A 22,275-nucleotide genomic window follows, 5' to 3' on the forward strand; every position below is an offset into this window, starting at 1 on the left:
CGATGGGGTGCACTAGCCAGGACTTCTGTATATTGATTTGATTTCATCAACTAATAATTGGAACAGCAAGAAGCGAATTAGGATCTAGCCTAGCAACAGTATGGAAAAAACTGTGAACTACAAGAACCTGTTTTCATACAATATGTCCCCTTGTGTGGGTTTAGGCTGTGTGCCAGTGTTATCAAGGATGTTCTGATCTATAGTATAGGTGACTTTTGCATGTACCTCTTTTTGTGTGGTGTTTGGTGTTTTTTTTTTTTTAAGATTTTATTTTTATTACAATAATTCCACAGGATTCTAGTCTGGATTTAGGGCTCCACTGTGGTTGGCCCTGGACATCAAGAAAAAGATGCTTCCCCCAATGTTGGCTCCAGCCATGCAAGGGTGACTCATCTGTGGTGTTGGTGTGTTTTTAGACTTTCATCCTGGAACTCTTTCAACCCTATGGTTTTAGTGGCTTTTTCTCTGCTGTTTTGTCAGGAAATACTACATCGTTCTTCATTATTTTTGCTGGAGTCCCTTGTAATGCTCTGGTGACCAGAGAAAGTTGCTGAAAACACTTATCTTGTAAAATTTACAGTCCAAAATGAACTGAGCCCCTCCTGAAGTCCTACACTGTTGTTGTGTCTACACTTAAAATCCTCTTTTCCTTCTTTTACTTCCATTTTGATTATGAATAAAACAAGTTCAATAAACATCCTGACTCTTGCAGTAATACACAAACATTTTTATAAATAAAATTAAAGCAATAAAAGAATTTTGTAAATGCTAAGAATTAAGTCTTTCTGAATACTTAGTATACAAGTGAAAGACTAGAATTATGGCCATAAAGAAAGGGTCTCCCTTTCTAGGAGTTTTAATGCTATTTTTCATTTGGCACAAGTTCAGCATTAATCTTTTTTCTTTTTTTTTTCTTCCCCTTTTTAAACAAAGAAAATTATTTATTCCACAACTAGTAATGGAAATGGGAGTGGCAGTTTCCTCTTTTAGGACAAGTATAATGCTTCCTGATGGAAGGTCAGTTCAGTTTCAAAACTGTACTGGCTTGCGCTTTTGCATAGCTTAAACATTAACTGTTTGAGTGCAATCTTAAATTACTCAATCAGTTAAATGTTTTATGTTGTTGGAATGACCTAAATACCTTTTACTGCAGGATGCCTGTGTTTCAGACATCCTGTGCTGGGTTTTCCCAAACTGTAAGTATGGCTATAGAAATCCAGATAACTCCTTCCTGAAAAGGGTGTATTTTCTGATCTTTTTTAAATCTCTTCCCAAGTTTATATCAGTGATTGCTGTCTTCTTCCTTTATAGGATTTTATCCATTTCCCATTAAATGGAAAAAGTGCATGCATTGAGCCAGTTGAAGGTGAAAAGAGCAGAAATGAGGTTGGAGTGGGGGATGGAAACTTCAAAACAAAAAAAAATTTGATTAGGGCTGGGTTCTTCCCCTCTTTCTCTCTCTTAAAAATGAGCAGGTCTTGCTGGAGGCTTTCTTCAGTCTCAGATGATTTAATTTCTGTTATTTCCTTTTGGTGGAGACAGATGATTCTTAGTTGAGGGTAAGCCTTTAACTGTAGACATGTAATATGGAAAATTTCACCTCTTAGCAATAAGAATATAAATAGCAACTTTTAAAAATGACCATATTTTATCTGTTTGACAGGCAAGGCATCTTCTAAGTTGCTTAAAACAACTGATAGTCTCTAAATATTTACTTTCATGAATGTAAGAGCAGCCTGCTTCTTGTTGTCTTGCTTTAAGGATATTTTAATGAAAGCAGGAGGTTTGAGTTTGTTTTTTGTTGGTCTTCCTCATTTGCAGTCACTTTCCCATTTGTGATATTTATACTTGTGCTGTAGCAACTAAGCATAATTTCTCCCTGCAAATGTTGTGATGTGAAAACTAAGTAGCAGTAAAAGCTAAAACGGTATCACCTTGGGGGATAGATACCCTGGGCTATGGGATGAATCTCTGCTGCCTGCTTCCTGCAAGAGGGATGCCAGCTTCTGCCCACTGTAGTAGAGCAAATTCTTCCTCAAAAGCTAGCAACAAATGTCTTCACACTGATCCTCTGAAGACAGATAGTAATTAGTCCTTGTTCTTGGGCTCCCTCAGCATATTGCTGGGATGCAGATCCTTGCAGACTGTTTGCATGTCCTGCTGTCTCAGTCTGTTCCCCTTCCAAAAAAACAGGGCCTATGAAGTTCACCAGCAGAGTGAAGGTTTGTTTATCAAAATGTAACTGCAGATTAGTAATGTCTTAACCTTTTGTTTCCAGCCTTTGTTATGGCTGAATGTAAACTTGAGCCTGATGTCTGCCTACATTTATATTCCATTGCAATTCACCTATAAACATTTTAGTGTACACTAGCTGGACTGTCTGGGCAGCACGGTTAGTTAAAAGCTCAGTTATTTGGGAGTAGCTCTACCCCTAGCAATTTTCTTGAGTATTAATTACCCTTTTTTTCCTTACCCTTCGTTTTGAATTTACTTCCAGTTTCTCTTCAGTGCCAGTGTAGATTTGACAATTCCCATTTCACACTTTTGCTGCAGTGAGCTGCTGTATGATGGTTCCAGCTGGTTTTCCTTCAGCTCAGATAGCCTGTTAAGTCTCCCTCAAAAGTTTGAGGCTTACCATATTCTGTGTGTTGACTGGATGCCAGGTGCCCACCAAGCCGCTCTATCACTCCCCCTCCTCAACTGGACAGGGGAGAGAAAAATACAACGAAAGGCTCGTGGGTCAAGATAAGGACAGGGAGATCACTCACCAATTACCATCACGGGCAAAACAGACTCGACTTGGGGAAATTAATTTAATTTATTACCAATCAAATTCAGAGTAGGATAATGAGAAATAAACCCAAATTTTAAAACACCTTCCCCCCACCCCTCCCTTCTTCCTGGGCTCAACTTCACTCCTGATTTCTCTATCTCCTCCCCCCAAGTGGCACAGGGGGACAGGGAATGGGGGTTGTGCTCAGTTCATCACATGTTGTCTGTGCTGCTCCTTCCTCCTCACACTCTTCCCCTGCTCCAGTGTGGGGTCCCTCCCATGGGAGACATTCTTCCATGAACTTCTCCAACATGGGTCCTTCCCATGGGAGACAGTTCTTCATAAACTGCTCCAGCGTGGGCCCTTTCCACGGGGTGCAGTCCTTCAGGAACAGACTGCTCCAGCGTGGGTCCCCCACGGGGTCACAGGTCCTGCCAGCAAACCTGCTCCAGCGTGGGCTCCTCTCTCTATGGGGTCACAGGTCCTGCCAGGAGCCTGCTCCAGCGTAGGCTTCCCACGGGGTCACAGCCTCCTTCAGGGCACATCCACCTGCTCTGGTGTGGGGTCCTCCATGAGCTGCAGGGTGGATATCTGCTCCACCATGGACCTCCATGGGCTGCATGGGGACAACCTGCTTCACCATGGTCTTCACCATGGGCTGCAGGGGAATCTCTGCTCCGCCATCTGGAACACCTTCCTCCCCCTTCTTCTCTGACCTTGGTGTCTGCAGAGTTGTTTCTCTCGCATATTCTCACTCCTCTCTTCCAGCTGCTGTTGTGCAGCAGTTTTTTCCCCTTTCTTAAAATATGTTATCCCAGAGATGCTACTGCCATCGCTGATTGGCTGAGCCTTGGCCAGCGGCAGGTCCATCTTGGAGCCGGCTGGCACTGGGTCTGTTGGACATGGGGGCAGCTTCTGGCATCTTCTCACAGAAGCCACTGCTGTAGCCCCCCCTGCTACCAAAACCTTGTCATGCAAACCCAATACACGTGTTATAAATCATAAAATGTTAATTTGCACACATTCTGCGAAGCTCATGATTTCTTTGGCATTCTTGATTTTTTTTTTTAAATAGCTGTCACATGATCCCTGTGGGATATATTATTAGAAAAATTGCCGGATATATAAATAAATTTCTTGTCTGCTGGTGGCTCACAGCAAAGTGTACTTTTCTACCTATCAGCTTCAGGGTTTCCAGGGTCACACAGATTTTTTTATTTATTTTGTTTACTGCTGCTCTTATGATACACTGTACTGAGAGGAGCTGTTAAACTTTTAGCATAGAGGAGCAAAGTTTGTTTTAAACTGATACCCTTTTAGAAACAAACAAACTTAGATTGTATACCTGGTAGAGGATTGTCTGCAGCCATGGATTGCTAGCCTTCTTGACCTGACGGGAGTCGGTCAGCATTCACACTTCTAGCGAATGCTCGGCACTATGTTAAGTCTGTAGTTGAGGAGACATGTCTGTTTCTGCTTTGTGAGTGTTAAGCATCGTTTGCCATAGCATCCTAGATCACAACTTGAGGATCACTGTGCTAGAGATAGAGTTCTATGTTACTGCTGTCCGGAAGGTGCTGCGTGTTGTGGTTTTTTTGGTTGTGTTTTGTTTTTTTTTTTAATATCTCTTATTTACACCCAAATTTATCTGCTTTTGCCCACGAAGCTAATGCTGCAGACACCTAAAATGGGGTTGATTATATCCATATTAAATGAGTTGGAGTGCAGATAACTTTTGGGTTTTTCAGAGATATGATCTGAGGCTGTGAGCAGTGCTGGTGAGCACATCATTCTGTAGTTTGTATGGGGTTCCTATGGAGTGGGTTGGAAGTTGTTTAGCCACAGGGATAGCAGTGAAACTTTGAGGGACTCTTGAGGCCATGCTCACGGGGAGCGTGTTTTGTTCAGTGCCTCCACCTCCAGACAGCAGGAGCTGCTGTAGTATGCATCTGTCTTAAAACAGTCCAGATCTTATATGGCTGTTGGGCAGGGGAAGGCATTTTGCTGCGTTATTTGCTGATTGAATGGCCTTTCCTTCTCTTCAGGGAAGAGTAGTCTGGATGGATGTATCCCATCCACAGTCATCCGTGAACCCTGCTTGGACCACAGTGTTAAGTGGTTGCTTTTGAGCAGCAGAGTGCTTTTGAGCAGCAGGTTTAGCTTCAGTCAGCAACTAAGCACCACACTGCCAGTCGCTCACCCTCCCCCTCCCCCCTCCCGGTGGGATGGGGGAGAGAATCGGAAGAGCACAAGTAAGAAAACTCGTGGGTTGAGATGATACAAACAGTTTAATAATTGAAATAAAATAATAATAAATTGTAATGAAAAGGAAAATAACGAGAGAGAGAGAGGAACAAAACCCAGGGAAAAACAAAAAATCCCCAAGCGATGCAACCGCTCACCACCCACTGACTGATGCCCAGCCAGTCCCTGAGCAGTGATCACTGCCCCCCCATAATCTCATAAAGATGTGATACAGACCTATCATATAGTTTGGCTTGAGGGGTTAGTGGAGGCCTTTGTCAATGAACGTAATTAGTTGAACAGTTCTTATACTTGAAGGTTTGGGCTGCTGAAGGAAGTCCTGGAAGAATTTTTTCTTTAAATGTGACTGTTGAATTCATAGTGTTAAGACAAATAAATCTTGTGGTTGAAGTCACTAGTGCTGGCACCATTACAGCATGCATGTTCTTGGATGTGTGCCAGCAGTAGTGAACTTTCAAGTTGTCAGTGGAGTGTGCATGGAGTTATTTATCGCTACTTCCACTCTTGCATGCAAAAGTCTTGAAATATCAAATCCTGACAATTGCCTTTATGAATGTGAGTTGTGGAATCTGGGTGGTTGTTTGTGACTGGTCCTCTGTTAGTGTTTGGGTGCAGTGGTAATGCCAAATTTGTTCTAGGTGGCAGTGCTCTCAAAACATAAGCTATTTTATACCCTGTGTGTTCGTTACATACAGTAAACATCTTATGTGCTGCTTGTGTTAATCAATCTTCCCCCCTCCCCTTATTACCTTTGTGCCAGCATGTTTAAGGTACTATGGGTAAGTACTTTCCATTTTAAATCAGTGTTTTCTCTGGTTTATAAATAGGCTGTTAACATTAGCTTCAGGCTAAGTGGTGGCATGCAAAGTTTTGACTTCATAATAATTTCAAAGTGTGTTGATCTGTTTTTAGAGTGTTCCAGTGTTCAGAAGAATTGAATGTAGGATACTACTTTGCCATCGTAAAGGAAAACCACTTCTTAAAAGACAAAATTTGAATGAAGTAAACATGGTTTAGACTTTTGCTTGTCTTGGGGGGGGGGGGAATGCAACCACTGATCTAAGTTATGAAAAAATAGCTAATGGGCACAGTTGGGAACTACTTTCCATAAGCATTTCTTGTTGTTGTTTGGTAGGCAAGATGAAGCAGAGGTGTTTTTCGCTTTACACAGTGATTATGTGTTTGCCAAGTAATGTAGTAGTCTGAATAAATCTTAGCTGGCAAGTCTGCAAGTTAATTTAAATGACTGTTAAAGATAGAGGGTATGATTCTGATTGCCCACTTAAAGTTACGTAGGAGGAGGTTACCCATATAGGTCTTGCTCACTGAAGACTCCCCAGCTCTCAGAACAAGCTCCTCCATTTTTTTTCCTCTATAAGTAACCTCATCTGCTGGTCTCTTCTTCTGGGAATGTAAAACAACTCTTGAGGTTGGGGTGTTTTTTGTTTTTCTTTTTTTTTAAATAGGAGTATAAAGATGATTCTTGTAAACTACTTGAAAAAAGGTCAGTGGATCAATATTAAGGAACACTTCTGTTTTCCAAATACAGTTGGTAACACATTTCCTAATTTTAAGATAATGTGTGCATAGTGGATGAGGTATGCATGGTGTTCTCAAAAGGTACATGGCAGAAAGCTATTCAAAGGCACTGTTTCTTAAGCTTTAGGGTATTTCTGTAATCCAGTTCTGACATTTTTGTATTTTCTGTAAAGGATAAACAATACCCAGTGTTGATCTACGGTTGCGTTTCAATCAAAGCTTTCAATTGCAAGTGTGAACTTAAAGTGATTATTTTTTAATCATTAGAATTATTGACAGCAAAGATATTTTTAATATGCAATGCAGGTTTGGATTTTTTTTTAATAAATTTTGTTAAAGTACTATTATTGTATGTTCATAAGAATAGCCTGCTATTTTTTGAGCTGGTAGTGTGGTTTTTTTGATGTCATGTTATTGGCATTTTTGAATAGGCAGCTAAAAAGAATTATTCAAAATATTTTTTCAGCTAAAGTTCACTTTATAATAGCTTGCTGTATTGTTGACTGAATCACAAATGGATGCAGCTCCCCTTGAATGAGAGGTTTTTTTCTTTAATTTATTTTTTTCTGTGTCTACAGGAACATTTTAGAATTTTGAATTCTAAACTACCGAGAGAAAAGAATCCAATGGTCTAAAACTTTAGATTGAATTACTATTTATAGATAATTTAAAATTTATATTGTACTTATTTTTTTATTTCCTTGAGCCACAACACTGTAAAATCTCAGCATAAATTTTCCTTCCCCCCCCTGCATTTGACATGGCTGCTTGTTCTGATTAGGTTTTGTTCGTTTTGGTCAGTATCTTTTAAAGTACATCTTTAGACTTGGGTAGATTGAGGAAGATGCTTTGTAACACAGGGTGACAGTAGAAATGAATTAAGTTTGTGAGATGCTATTGATGCTTATTTAGCGCAGTAAATTTGCTGCTTATGTGGATTAGTGGAACTCACTGTTTCAAAATTTGCTTTTGACTTGAGTAACTGAAAGCCAACCTGCTGCTGTTTCTCTGCATGCCACCGTCATTTCTCCTCTTTAGTGCCTTACAGGTTAAAGTTTCTTTTGTTTTATTCTAAAGTATTTATTTTCTATGACAAAACTCAGAAGGATGTCTGAAGCATATATACTTGTGCTGGCAAATACTACATTGTAGTAATGTGAATTTTCATTTATCAGGCAGCTTTACAGCCCCAGAATGTTTTTACTTAATGGACTGGATGCTGTCAAACAGATTTTGGCAAAAATTACTTTGTAGAATTCAGTGAATTAATGCTTTCCTCCTGATGGCAATTTGGCACAGTTTCCTCACAAAAGTACGGCAGCTGAAAAAAACCCTATATTTTGGCTGTTAAATCATTTTTGTGGTGTGTTTGTTTCTGAGGTGAGTGTTCAACAGAAACAAAAAACGCTTTGCAAAAGAGATTAATTTGATATGTTGTCTTAATGCTCTAAGTGCTTTTCTAAACGCATTTTTGCAGAATGCAAAGCCTCTGTGCATTGAAAATGTCAGCAGAGCTTGAATTACTGGATACGTGCTGGTTGGAAAACAGTAAAACATTTCGAACTGCAGCAGCTGAAGGGCAAAGGTGAAACATGCCTGCTCTATAAATAGTAGTGAACACACGCTCTTCTGCCTGCAAATCTTTTGTTGTCTTTAGATAATGATGAACAAGCTTTTTATTTTAAAGGTTGAAACACTAGAGTTCTTGGGGTTTTTTTGGAATGGATAAATACTTACAGCAAAGGTTTGCAACTTTGAGTAAAAGAGGAATTTTCCCTTTGAAGGGAAATATATATTTGGAGTGAGGCCTTGCAGCTTTTAGCTGAAGAGACTTTTTCTGCTCCTTTGGATCTTAGTGAAATGTCATTATCTTTGAGTCCCCATGCAGGTGATTCCTTTTGCCTTATTCCAGAAGCATGTAACATCTCTCTTCTTGGCAGGCTATAAATTACTGCCGGTGAAAGCTTTCTAGCAAAGCACAGTGCATCAATTTTTTTACCTGCTACAAGCTTTTGATATTTTGTTTGGAGAATATTAGATGGTTAGGTTAAAAAAGATTAAGGCTATGTCTGTGGGAGGGGAACAACCCTCCCTGTTGAGTACTCTGCAGTGTTGTGGGCTAGTGGAGAAGGCAGTGTTTGATGTCTGGTAGGTTAAATTATAACAGCCCTACTAGGGCTTCTGAGCTGAAATTTCGTTAATTGTTTTGTCGCACATTGAAACATTTTTAAAGGTCATATTTACTAACAACAATTTCTTTCTTTAAATACACAAACAGAAAAAGAAGAGGAAAATAGTTCTCCATAACTACCAGGCATAGTACATCATTGCACTGTAGTTAGTGTAGAGCTTCAGCTGCCCTTGCAGCCTAAAACGTGGATCTTTTTGTTTAAACCCTCTGTAATTTAAGAAGGGTGAGTTAGGTAACTTGACTGTATTAGTGCTGTCATTATTTAGATCAGGATCTGTGTTTATAAATGTTGTTGCTTGTAACATGAATTCTCAAAAAATCTCAGTGGAGAGGGAGGGGGAGCCAGGAGCTGCATTTGTGTCTGAATGCGAGTAGGGACTTAAAGGCAGGTTTGCTGTTAACTCTAAATATTTCTGGAGACAGTTATCTGTCCAGGAAAATTTTAACCTTTTGAATGCTTGAATTATATGCTGACAAATTAAAAGTGATAATATTGTTGGAGTAGCTGATTGGGCACTTTTTTAATTGGTTTAATAGAAAATCTTTCATTGGGTCTTTTTCTATCGGAATTAATAGTTTAGCTACTTAGAGCAGGAAGGAGTGGGATCGGGCCCTTTCAGTGATCAAGTGTTAGGCTTTTCCTTAGCTCATAGATGAGAGAGAGTTTTATGTATGCTTCATAGGAAAGTGATATTAAAAAAAATAAATCTCCCGTACAATTTCTTTGAGACCACCAATCCAACTCTCATTTACTGGGAATTAACCTGAAATAGATCTGACTTAAGTTTTAACAAAGCCTCTTTTTTTGAGAGAGGGCACTCATGGGAGCATGCCGTGACTACTTAAAAACCAAAGGGAAAGGCAGAGGGAGGAGCTCATGATTCAAGGAGCGATTCCCCTCCCCTTCTCTGTGTAAGTGTTGGGCGGCTTCGTCCTCCCCCCCTTCCTCTCTGTGCACTTTACAGCTTACTGCCTCTTCAGCTTCAACTCTAACTACTTTAACTGGTAAACATCCTCTTGCAAAATCGAGGTTAGTGTGTGTGTATGACCTTCTTCAGGATAGAGTATCAGAGTACTGTAGTTGAATGTAATCCAGTGATGCTGACTGCACAGCCTGCTCTGAAATGTACAGCATAAACAAATGGAAGAAAATGAGAGATTTTCCTCTTCGTTTCCTGTAGCTTGAAGAGCTTTTTAAAAACAATTGGAGATACAACATTTTGGACTAGAGCTATGTATACGTTTCTCTTTTTCCACCTGATTTTCATGTGATGCTGCCTCCTACAACACACTTTTCTTATATTTCAAGAATACTAAATCAGTTTTGGACTTTGAGGGAGTGTGTTTTTATATTATTTCCATTATAAATAGTTAACGTATAACACCTTACTTGTAGTATCCGTTCCAGATTTTATATGCACAGTCTGTTCAAGTTTAATACTGATACAGCATATGAAATTTGTTTGTATTGCTCTGTATCTATACCTCTGACTTAATGCTTGAGCCAAAAATCAATGTCATGTTTACATAAAATCCAAAAGAAACACCCAAATTCTGCAGTGATAAAGTACTGAGAGCCAAACCTGGGTCTTCATGTTGGGAAAACAGAGATGGGTTTAGGTCTGATCTTCAGAGAATAGAGTTTGAGACCTTGGTTCAACAGGGTGCTTTGTTGAGTAGTGGCTCAAGTGAACATCTTTCTTATGGTATACCATACCTTCTTACAATATAAGAAAACCCAGCTCTTTTGCCTTGTGCTTTATCGTGCCAAGTGGAAATGCAGACTTCTGAAACAGCGCATGCGTGTCTCATTCAGTATTATAAATCTGATATCCTGTGTATTGGTAACTGCAGTTTCCATCTCCAAAGAGCTACACAAACATAGCTGCCCTACCCGATTGCTTGAGTTGAAGGTGAGCTTTAGCATCAACTCAGTTATGGGAGAGGTGAAAGCAAAGAGGTTATGTCACTTGTGTCAGTGAATCGGTGGCAGAGTTGAGATTAGGACCTGGGTTTGTGCCACTAGAGTGCACTAATTTCTTCTTACTTTATTGAGAGAATGGTTAAATTTGCTGGTAGGTGCTGGCTCCCTGGTGTGGGGTTTGGAAGATTGCTGCCAACTTGCTGAGCTACTGGGAGTTTCACATTGGTCTTAATTGGATGCAACTCTGCTTCTGCAGCTATCATTTACCAAATAAATGTTTTTCTTATTATCAAACTTTTATGAATGTTGTGATGGAATAGCAAAGAGGGCTTGTAAACTAGCTTTTTACCTCCTTTTGATTTTATTGGAGATGAAAAGGGTACGTATGAAAGAAAGGGTTAATCATTTGTAATTAAAGCAAGTTCTTTAAGATATATAATTTCTCAGAAATAGGTGATGACTTTTACTTGATTAATGAAAGGTTATTGATAATGAGATATGGTATTTTACTTAATGTAAGCTCTTTTTTTTTTTCCCCTTCACAGGTTTCCACTTGAGTGGCACAGTGACAGAGCCTGCAATGCAATCGGAGCCAGAAACTGTTTGCAATGTAGCTATCGGCTTTGATCGTTGCAAGATTACCTCAGTGACCTGTAGCTGTGGAAACAAGGACATATTTTACTGTGCCCACGTTGTGGCACTCTCTTTATACCGGATCCGCAAGCCAGATCAGGTCAAACTGCATCTTCCCATTTCAGAGACACTCTTTCAAATGAACAGAGACCAACTACAAAAATTTGTACAGTATTTGATCACAGTGCACCACACAGAAGTTTTGCCAACTGCTCAAAAATTAGCAGATGAAATTCTTTCTCAGAATTCAGAAATCAATCAAGTCCATGGTAAGTTTGATACTTGTTCTTCCTTTTGTTTCATTCCTTCTTTGATTTTGAGCTTTTTTTGTGGCATTCAGGAGTGTGACCTCCTGAGGTCCCTTCCAACCTGAATTATTTTGTGATTTTATGGTGTTTACTAAAGAGTATTCTGTTATTGAACCTTTGCTTTAAGATGTTTAGGAAGTAATACTTTTTGGAAAAGAGAAAAGACATGTTTCTTAGATACAGAGTAGGTGGAACAAAAGAAGGGAGTCTTTCCGATAACTGGGCTCATCTGCAGCCTAGCTCTTCTCCTTAGGGTCTGGTGACCCTGGCAGGCCCAGGCAGGCAGTGCTGCAAGAAGGTGAATTTTGGGAGCAGTGCTCTTTTGGCTTTGAGGGTTATGGGGATGTGGCCAGAGGCAAGGCGATTGCTCTAGTTGTTGTGGGATGTAATGAGAAGGTGGTTAGCAGAGCTGCCTGGTGGCAGTAGAAAGGGAAGCTAAAGCAGATGCAGGACATTAAGCAATAGAGGAAGATGCTCAGATGTTGTAAGCTGAAGGCATGTATCACATGAGAGTTGGTAATAGTCTAAATGTAAGGAATTAAGGGGAAGGAAGAATTATGGTGAGTATGCAAGTGGTGCAGAGAAGACTACAACAGTCAAGGGTGATTAGAAAAGGGGAAGGCAAGGGTGGGAAAGGAAGGACATATGATGGCTATAATGGCTATATTAGCTATACTATGGCTAATGTAAGAGGAGAAATGACAAAGGGTGTTGCAGAGAGTGCTTAAACTTCATCAACATTGTCTGTAATTATACTAACCACAGGCATGTTGATCTTTGTCAGCTATTTCCTTATTGTCAAAATATCTCTTTACTCATTAGTATTTAAAGTATTTTTAGAGAGATTTAATGCTTATATCACAGCCCAAATAGGAAACAAAAAAGTTGTTGATCACTTACGAAATTTCACAATGAGTTTGAGTAGGGTAGTTTAAAAAATATCCACAAAACTAAAATGTTTGTCTTCTAAATTTTGCTGTTTTCCTAGTAAATGAGATTGCAGTATGTCTTTATTGACTGTTGGTATTTCTTAATAAAATACCAAAAACTGCAGTAGAAAATCTAGGCAGCACAAGAAAATAAACTGCTATTACCAAAGAAAGCTGGGTTACAAAAGAGGATCTATAGTCTCCTGATGTTCCTCTCAGACACCCATGAAACCATGGTCTGATTTTTTTTAAAGATATGTTTACAATGTTAAAAATTCCAGGATTCTTTTAAGGAAAAAATTAGTTCCTCTGATTATATAGCAAGTGAGCGTTCTTCTGGGATTCATACTGTAATTCTGTTATTTTGATCTTTAATCAAATTCCTTAAATTAGAAATAAAAAAGCTAACCAGAAGAAATCTACCCCTGGTTCTAATAGCATAGGCAGCTGCACATAAGATCACCATTCACTCTGTCATATCTCCTGTGCTGCAGGTGTTCAGTTTGTAATACAAAACTGTCTTGTAGACCTCTCTTGCTTTGAAAAGTTTAACCTCACCAAACCAGTGTTTGAATAGGAATTATACTGAACACTGCTTGAAGGCACAGGTAAGTAAGAGGAAAAACTTACTTTTATAAGCAAGTTTTTGTAAGTAAGAGGAGACCTGGCACAGAAACAGTTTTGATTAAAGGAAAGTCCTGAATCTGAAGTTGGATGAGAAAATTCTCATCCATGTTACCTAGAGGTGTGTGGTGGGTTGACCCTGGCTGGATGCCAGGTGCCCACCAAGCCGCTCTATCACTCCCCCTCCTCAGCTGGACAGGGGAGAGAGAAAATACAATGAAAGGCTTGTGGGTCAAGATAAGGACAGGGAGATCACTCAGCAATTACCATCACGGACAAAACAGACTCGACTTGGGGAAATTAATTTACTTTATTACCAATCAAATCAGAGTAGGGTAATGAGAAAATAAAAACCAAATCTTAAAACACCTTCCCCCCACCCCTCCCTTCTTCCTGGGCTCAACTTCATTCTCAATTTCTCTACCTCCTCCCCCCGAGTGGCACAGGGGGATGGGGAATGGGGGTTGTGCTCAGTACATCACAGATTGTCTCTGCTGCTCCTTCCTCCTCAGGGGGAGAACTCCTCACACTCTTCCCCTGCTCCAGCATGGGGTCACTCCCACTGGAGACAGTCCTCCACGAACTGCTCCAGCATGGGTCCTTACACAGGGTGCAGTCCTTCAGGAACAGACTGCTCCAGCGTGAGTCCCCCACAGGGTCACAAGTCCTGCCAGCAAACCTGCTCCAGCATGGGCTCTTCTCTCCATGGGGTCACGGCTCCTGCCAGGAGCCTGCTCTAGCGTAGACTTCCCATGGGGTCACAGCCTCCTTCAGGGCACATCCACCTGCTCTGGTGTGGGGTCCTCCATGGGCTGCAGGTGGATACTTGTTCCACCATGGACCTCCATGGGCTGCAGGGGGACAGCCTGCCTCACCATGGTCTTTACCACAGGCTGCAGGGGAATCTCTGCTCTGGCACCTGGAACACCTCCTCCCCCTCCTTCTTCACTGACCTTGGTGTCTGCAGAGTTGTTTCTCTCACATATTCTCACTCCTCTCTTCCGGCTGCTGTTGCACAGAAGGTTTTCCCCCTTCTTAAATATGTTATCCCAGAGATGCTACCGCCGTCGCTGATTGGCTGAGCCTTGGCCAGCGGCGGGTCCATCTTGGAGCCGGCTGGCACTGGCTCTGTTGGACATGGGGGAAGCTTCTGGCATCTTCTCACAGAACCTGCCCCTGCAGCCCCTCCTGCTACCAAAACCTTGCCACGCAAAACAAGGTGTTTTAATTCCAGGTTTGTTTATATAAAACTTCTAATTTTTTTTTCCTCTTGTGGTGGCTGTACTAGTTCTGGTTTTCATATATTTCTAGCGTTAGGCAAAAGAAATCAGCTCTTGAATAGTACTTATTGTTACATAAGAATGATCCAGGGCTTTGAAGATCTCTGACCACAGCAGTCTTGTTGACTTGCTTATGAGCTGACTAGGGAGATGGAATAACTCTGCAGTACTTTCGTTTCACAAAAGGTGAATTGGATAATTGTTTATTTGCTGAAAATTCTGTCTTATGCAGCCTTCAATGACTGGCTTTGGCCACCTTCCTTGTGAAGGAGGTTACTGGGCAAACTAGTGAAGTGACTTACACTGACATGGATTTTGAAATGACAAATCCTTTTAAGTTCCTCAGTGGATACAAGTGATGCAGTATCCTTTCTTGCTTCATGACTGAGCCTCACTGCAGGAAAAAAATAAGGGGATGCTGTTAGAAGCGCAGTAATGTGTTGTCTATTCACTAACTTCTTCAGGAGAGCAGAGTGATTTATTGGAAATCCTCTCTGTATTTGCCATGCTAATTGTCACTTGGCGGTGATTACATTACAAGAGGGTTTTGCATGTTTTTAAGGCACAAAAGGACCTCTTACATTTGAGAAGATTTGTTGTGTTCTGATTTTCTCATGTGACAGTGCTACAGCTGTACGTGTTCCTGATGATTTCAAAACTGGAGATCTGTCTAATCTGTTGGGTCTAATCTTCTATACTGAAGACAATAGTAGGTATTCATACTGATACCCTGAAGTCTGTGCTGCATAACTGTTGCCTTCACATTGGGTTTCAATTTGGGGATGCTGACTCAGAAAGCTGGATGTGGATTTGGATCCTGCTTAGCTGAGGCTTTTTCCCCCCTGTTAACTTTTGTACCATCATAGTAGAGGAAGCTGGCAGATGTGTAAGGCTAGGAAGAGAACAGTCAGGACAACGGATTATCAGCCATGTTTGTCAGCTTTTGATCTGTCTTGTCTTAGATATGAAACTTTCACTTAAATAGATTGGTTGCAAGATCAAACTACGTTCCTGAGAATTTGAGTGGAAATAGGAAAGTAACTGCAAGATTGGGGGCGGGGGTGTCTGTTTGCATATTAATCTCATATTAGCATTGATTTGTCATTATGTGCATATTGAAAAAGGGTCTGCCTTTTACTGGTATAAGGACAGCCTAGCAAACCAATTTAATTTTTTTCCTTTTAAGGTGTACTGTTTCTTTCCTGAGCGTTTAGTGCTGCTGCTGTTATCTTTCTTTTTAGAAAACCATATGGATGTCTCCACACTTTCTCCCATTCTCTGTTTAGATACAAAACTACATGCAGGTGAACTCAAATTTAGCAGGGAAGAACTGGGAGAAAGGGGTTTATGTACATTTGTCTTCTCAGAAGCAGAGGTGCCTGGGTAGTTGTTTCTCTGTTTTTCCAGGCAGATCTAGATACATCCTCTGCAAACATTAATCTGTAACGTATATTAGGAGCACTGGTAGAGGCATTCGAGGAGAAAACATCTATCAAAAAAATTCAGATTTGCTTTAAAAGTAAGTTTCAGAATATCTAGTGCTGTTCCTATATTGTAAGTTCCAAAGGGCAATCTGGAGATACTGATGAATGTGTTAATCTGAACCTAGTGTATTTAGCTGAAATGATGGGGGTTTTGGTGGGAAATTGTAGGGTAGGGTAGGGCTGAACAACAGAATACAATGTATTGCCAATCTACTAGAAAAGGGAACATTTAACATTAAAGAAGATAAATTATATTTAAAAAATGATGGAATCTTTCATATGGCCCTGCTTAAACTAATAAAATTGATTGAGAGACTAGTTGCAAGAGAATAACATAGGAAATGGCAGGTGGGTTTCCTTTCAAGAAGGATAAAAGTAAAGTGTTCCAATGCTTAGTATGAGAGTTGTTTAGTGAACTGGATTTGAGAAGGAAGTAACAACAAGGCTAGTCAAAACTAGAGAAATTTCAGAAACCCAAGCAGAAGTAAATAAGTAGTACGATGTAAAATGAAATGAAAGATTAATAGCTGCAAAATAATATGAAAAAATATTTTATGAAATTCAGATTTTTAGGAAAGGTTTTTGCAGATACATTAAACGTTAAAATAAAACTTGTTATATAGAAAATAAATAGTGAGATTTTGGTTTGAGACATGGAATGTAAAAATAAATTAAAATGAAAACACTGCATGCTAGTCTATACTGATAAGGAAGTTCTTTTATCTGCCACACACAAGTAGACTTTGAAACTTACTGCTATATAATGTTTGTGAGACCTGGATTTTAGCCGGAGAGGTTAGATATTGTCAGCAGATAAGTTTATGCATTTTGCTGTATGTGCAGATGGAAGGGAAAGAATTTTTTGGAAGTTAAAAATTTGTTGGGGGTTTATTAACTTTCCTCAGCAACTTAGCGTAGCCTGTCCTGTCTTTACATTTTCTGTTATTAGCACTGTCTGCTTCACAGCAGTTGCTGTTTTTCTTTGATGCCGTGCACTGCTGAACAGGTGTTATATTTCACCCAAGAGTTTTGAAATTAAATACAAGATGAAGTGACTTATGTCTAAACTTTGAATCATTTGGGGACTCAAAGGCATAATATTTTTTAATCATTAATTTTATGATCTTTGTTTCTATGTAATTACTGTTTAGAATAATTCTGAGCACACTAAGTTTATAAAATCAACTACTATTCTGTTGTGAATGAGTGTACAGCAGTATTGGTTTCTAGCTGGGACCATTCAATCTTTGCATAGTACTCATGCTTTTTATTTGTAATAGTTTTTCCATATCATCTTCTCCTTAATGCTGCCATGGGATGACATTTAATAAAAATTAACTGATCTACAGTTCATTTGTATACTTAAATTCATAAGATTTTTATAAAAAGAAGTTCAAAAAATTCAGTATGGCTGAGTAATTTGGCATGGTTTCATTTGAAGATTAAAACAACTCTTGTGATACTTCAGAAATAAGGACCAGGGAAGCAGTTTACCTCAAAGATGCTACATTCTGTTCTTATTTTAACCAAAATTTACTGTTCATCTGCTCCCGAGTAGTTTGCAATATAGGCTATTCTTAGCCTATTTTAGTCAAAGCCCCTTGCTTTGCTTCTATTTACTTTGAGTTTTAAGTTCTCCATATATGACACCAGTTCTTGAATGTGGTTACTCATTTTGAAAGCAGTTGCTCTTAAAATTGCTATATAAATGATCAAAGTGTTTAATTTTTTTAAATGCTGCTGCTTCTTAAGATTTGGGAGTTGATTATACTTAACATGTAACCTGTTATGACCATAAATATAAAGGGCTGTTACCCTGTTTTCAAATTTTATTTGGGTGTTCAGTGTTACAAACAATTGTGCATAGTATTCCTGCTTTGCTAAGATTGCAATTTAGTCATTTTAGTAAAAGAGCATGAATAAGTATGTATGGCTGTATCTATATACTGGGTATTATTATATTTAACTGTAAGTACATGACACAAAACCTATTTCAAAGACGAGTCACAACAGAAGTTAACAAAGCTGGAGGTTGGAGGGAGGGGGTTTAATATGTTAGTGTCTATAAACTGACACAGTTTAATTACAGGTTTTAATATTTAGTATAATTATACAGTCCTTTTCACTTCCATAGTTCAAAATGGGAACTAATTTATCCTCATGACACCCCTCTAAAGCACATAAGTAATACTTATCCCCAGTTTACAACTGGGGAAAGGGATTTGATCATGGTACCAAGCTGTGTTGCAGAGATTAAATTCAGGGCTGCCCATGTTCCTCTCTGCAGCCAAACTGTCCATCCACCAAAGCCTCGCAGTACCTGTTCGGGGCCACGCTGCATCCCAAGCAAAGCTGCCGCCTTTGGGTCGACCCTTCAGATCTACCTGGTGTTGAGCCTAAGCCTTCTTGCTGACTATTGCTAGAGCTTCATCTCGCAGGTCCTAACGCAGCTCCCTCCTGCAGTCCTGTTGCTTGTTCAGATAGTTTTTGTCTACTCGCCCGGTCCCATATCGTCAGAAGAAAAGTGGCAGTGTAGAAATCCTGTCTGTTGCTCAAGAGTGATGTGTGTGCTAGTGGGAGAGGAAGCAGACTAGGTCAATCAGTGTTCACCTGACTGTAAGTGAATGTAGTGATCTTGAAAAGTGCCTGGTTGAGAGATGTGGAGATGGTTGTGTCTTGACCCCAAAACAGGAGTGATGTGGGCAGTGGGAGCTGAGGGTTCCCTGGCAGCACCGCTAGGAGGCCCAATCGGACATGCCGTCTCCATGCCTTGTTAGTCCATGGCTATTGCTGAAGACTGACAATAGTGTTGAAAGATCAGTGAATTACAACCGTAGCTGGTGCCGGTTACATGTATACTGGAATTTCTTTATACATACCGATGAAAAACTTTGATCATACTGAGTGTAGCCTATATATGATATTGTGAGGAAAAATTGCTCTGAGTCAGAAGTATCTGTAGTACTGTGCTGAATAGCATCATAGAGCTCAGACCCTCGGCTTGGTGTCTTCAGCTTTTATAGTCTTCTAACCTACTGGCATGAAAATAATGCTGGTGTAACTATAGCGATGCTGAGCCCCTGGGGAAGGTATATTTGGGATTGTGCTGGGAGAAGAGGCCTTGGTGGGAGCAGTGTTGCTGGCATGGGGCAGCAGGTGCCCTTGTTCCTGTAAAGGAACCCTGTTTAAAGAATCTGCAGTAGCTGTGTTTAACCTTCTAGCACAAACTGACCAATGAGCTTTTGATAAAATGTAAACAGTTATGGAAGGAATTTTGTTTTTTACCTAAATAGGGAAGCTTAGCTGATGAATCTTAGGCTATTTTTAATAATAATAAAGTAGCCATACCAAGATTATTTAAAGATAAATCTGTATTGAAGTGAGGGATAAATATGTGTGGTTTGTATATTGGTGCTTTTATATAGTTCCTTTTCACAGGTCTTTTCTCTGTGTTTTAGAGCAATGAAATATTTAAACTATTTGCAAGGTGATACTGCAAACCTGGGTCTGTTCAACAGCTGTACTGCTTGTTCTCCTGTGGCTTGATTTCCCTTTTAATCTCATTCTTGGCAGCTGAAGACTTATCAGCATGTGTTTCATGTAGCTGACTGAATTGAAGGCCCCTTAAAACTAACATAGTAAAGATGGAAGCACTCACAGAAGAGGAAGTTTTTATTGCTTGGTTTTTGTACTGTCTTGGGCTTGATTGCTGTCTTCTGAGACACTCTTACGGTTCCTGTGGAAGGCAGGATAGTTCTTTCACATCTTCAAAGACACAATTTCTTATTAATCTAAATATATATATGGACAGCAGTGCAGGGTTCACAGCTGTAGGCTCTGAAGTTGGAGGCAGTTCAGGACATGGCTAAGCTGGAAGAGTATTTTTGACTCAGCAACTAGTACACAAGGCATCCCTCTGACCTTTTAAATCTTCCGGTTGTATTTTCATTTAATAAAGATTCTAGCATTCCCTGCAACGGCTTAAAAGACTCACCTACATGGCAGAGCTGCAATTGTGAAATAAAGGCTTAAATAAATAGAATCAATGTTTCTATACATCTTCCAATTCCTATACATCTGAAGAGTTGTAGCTATCTTTGCTTTTCAAGTTCTCAGGACTTCTTTGAAAGCAAGTTTTTACAAATCTGACCATGTAATTTTCCTTCCCTGCCAGTATCCTTCTTATAGTATTGGTTACAGAGGTAACATGATCCGGGATTTAAAAATGGTAGACTCTGTTATGCGATTCAATTTCTAACACCTTCTCAAAACCTAACAGAGATAGAGATTACACAGTTGTAACATGATCCGGGATTTAAAAATGGTAGACTCTGTTATGCGATTCAATTTCTAACACCTTCTCAAAACCTAACAGAGATAGAGATTACACAGTTGTGACAAGCCCAAAATCAAAATGTCAAGTTACCTTGAGTCTTGGGCATGCTTAAAATACCTTACATCTGGTATGGTGATGCACTACTGTCAGTTGTTTCCCTGACAGTCTACGTAAGTGCTTTTTAACCTTTTCAGTTCGTGAAAACCTTTTGAAAAATATCCAGTGAAGGTGCAGGCTTCTTCAGAAATACGTAGATTGCTAGATGGTGCAAGAACTTCTTCTGGTTTTGTCAGCCTTTAGAAGAGGCCACAAGTGGAAAATCACTGATCTCAACTGCAAAATTTGAGTTAGAGCAACCTGTGGCCAAAGCACTGCCTGATGTAAATCCAGTAACTTCAGTTGGTACTAGGCTAATTTGGGTAGAGTTGCTCTGAATTGACTCTGTACTGATGACATTGCCTATGTAAAAATGCTCCTTGAGAAGCACTGCAGTCTTACACAGCTGTAACTTTTACTTATAATGGAAATACTGTTAGTGCTTAAAGACTTTGGATTTCTTTGGGGATTTTTTTTTTTACTCTTTGTTTAGCTTTGCAGAGCCATCACAGCTCAGAGGCACTGAGGTGATGATTTTCCTCATGTTGATCAATAGCAGTGCTCACTTGCAGTCACTTAAAATAGAGCAAGATTGCTGAAGGTACAAGAATTACACAGGTGTTCTGTGGAGAGTGATTTGAACATTGCAGTTGTTGAAATACTATCTAAAGTGTAATTTTTTCTGTAAAACCATTCTAGAATAGCTGATAAGATGGGAGGAAAAAACTCACCTTGATTTTAATGTTGTATTACAAAATATTGTTTATTTAAATACCTTTTCATAGGTTGTCACTCCTAAGTGCTTAAGACTACTGAGGAGAAATTTAGGTCTATTTTAAAGAACATATAGATCAAAGCTAAGACATACAAAACAGGACAATACACAAATCCAAAAACCTCTGCAGTACTCCTTTGCCCGCGTCGTGGTTTAGCCCCGGTCGGCAACCAAGCACCACACAGCCACTCGCTCACGCTCCTCCCACCTGGTGGGATGGGGGAGAGAATGGGAAGAGCAAAAGTAAGAAAACTCATGGGCTGAGATAAGAACAGTTTAATAATTGAATAATAATAATAATAAACTGTAATAAAAAGGAAAACAAAGAGAGACAGAGAGAAACAAACAAAACCCAGAGGGGAAAAAAGGTGATGCAACTACTCACCACCCACAGACGGACACACAGCCAGTCCCTGAGCAGAGAACGCTACCCCCTGGCCAACTCCCCCAGTTTATATACTAAGCATGATGTCATATGGTATGGAATGTGAGTTTGGATCAACTATCCTGGCTGTGCCCCCTCCCAGCTTCTTGTGCACCTGGCAGAGCATGGGAAGCTGAAAAGTCCTTGACTAATGTAAGCATTACTTAGCAACAACTAAAACATCAGTGTGTTATCAATATTATTCTCATCCTAAATCCAAAGCACAGCACTATACCAGCTACTAGGAAGAAAATTAACTCTATCCCAGCTGAAACCAGGACAGTATCCACCCCTTATGCTACACCATCTATGTCATGCCCAGGTTCTACCCTTTCTAAACACATACCAACTAATCGCCACCACTTTCCCTGTCTTTTCATATATACACACAGATATCATTCCCTTAGTCTATGGGCCATCCTTCTAAAATGTCCGTTGAGTTGATTTAGTCCATGACTTTGGGCTCCATCTGTCATAACAGTCCTTCAGGGCAGGAGAGATGGTGTGTGGGGTTGGATTGTTGCATGCTGAAGCCAGTTCTGGTTCCATCACTGCTGCACTTTGCTTGGTTTCATCAAAGTTCATTCTTCATTAATCTGGGTGATTCTTACTGTAATACCCTTGATATGGCATATAGCAACCATAAAAGTGATGACATACAGTATTATATAGCAATTGACATTATACCATTCAG

At 39.9% G+C, this 22,275-nt stretch overlaps 1 protein-coding gene across 2 annotated transcripts in view; it reads left to right on the forward strand.

Moving 5' to 3' along the window:
• Nucleotides 1-22,275, forward strand: part of ZSWIM6 (zinc finger SWIM-type containing 6) — a 142,797-nt gene that overhangs the window by 68,076 nt on the left and 52,446 nt on the right. Inside the window, exon 2 of one of the 2 annotated variants that reach the window (XM_072859509.1) lies at nt 11,238-11,594. The exons of the other annotated variant lie outside the window; for it this stretch is intronic. Coding sequence (XP_072715610.1) covers nt 11,238-11,594 — 357 coding nt within the window. The remainder of the gene's footprint in view (nt 1-11,237; nt 11,595-22,275) is intronic. 2 annotated transcript variants of the gene reach the window in all.

This window comes from Ciconia boyciana, chromosome 4, assembly GCF_034638445.1.
Source record: "Ciconia boyciana chromosome 4, ASM3463844v1, whole genome shotgun sequence".
In the NCBI taxonomy this organism is placed as follows: domain Eukaryota; kingdom Metazoa; phylum Chordata; class Aves; order Ciconiiformes; family Ciconiidae; genus Ciconia; species Ciconia boyciana.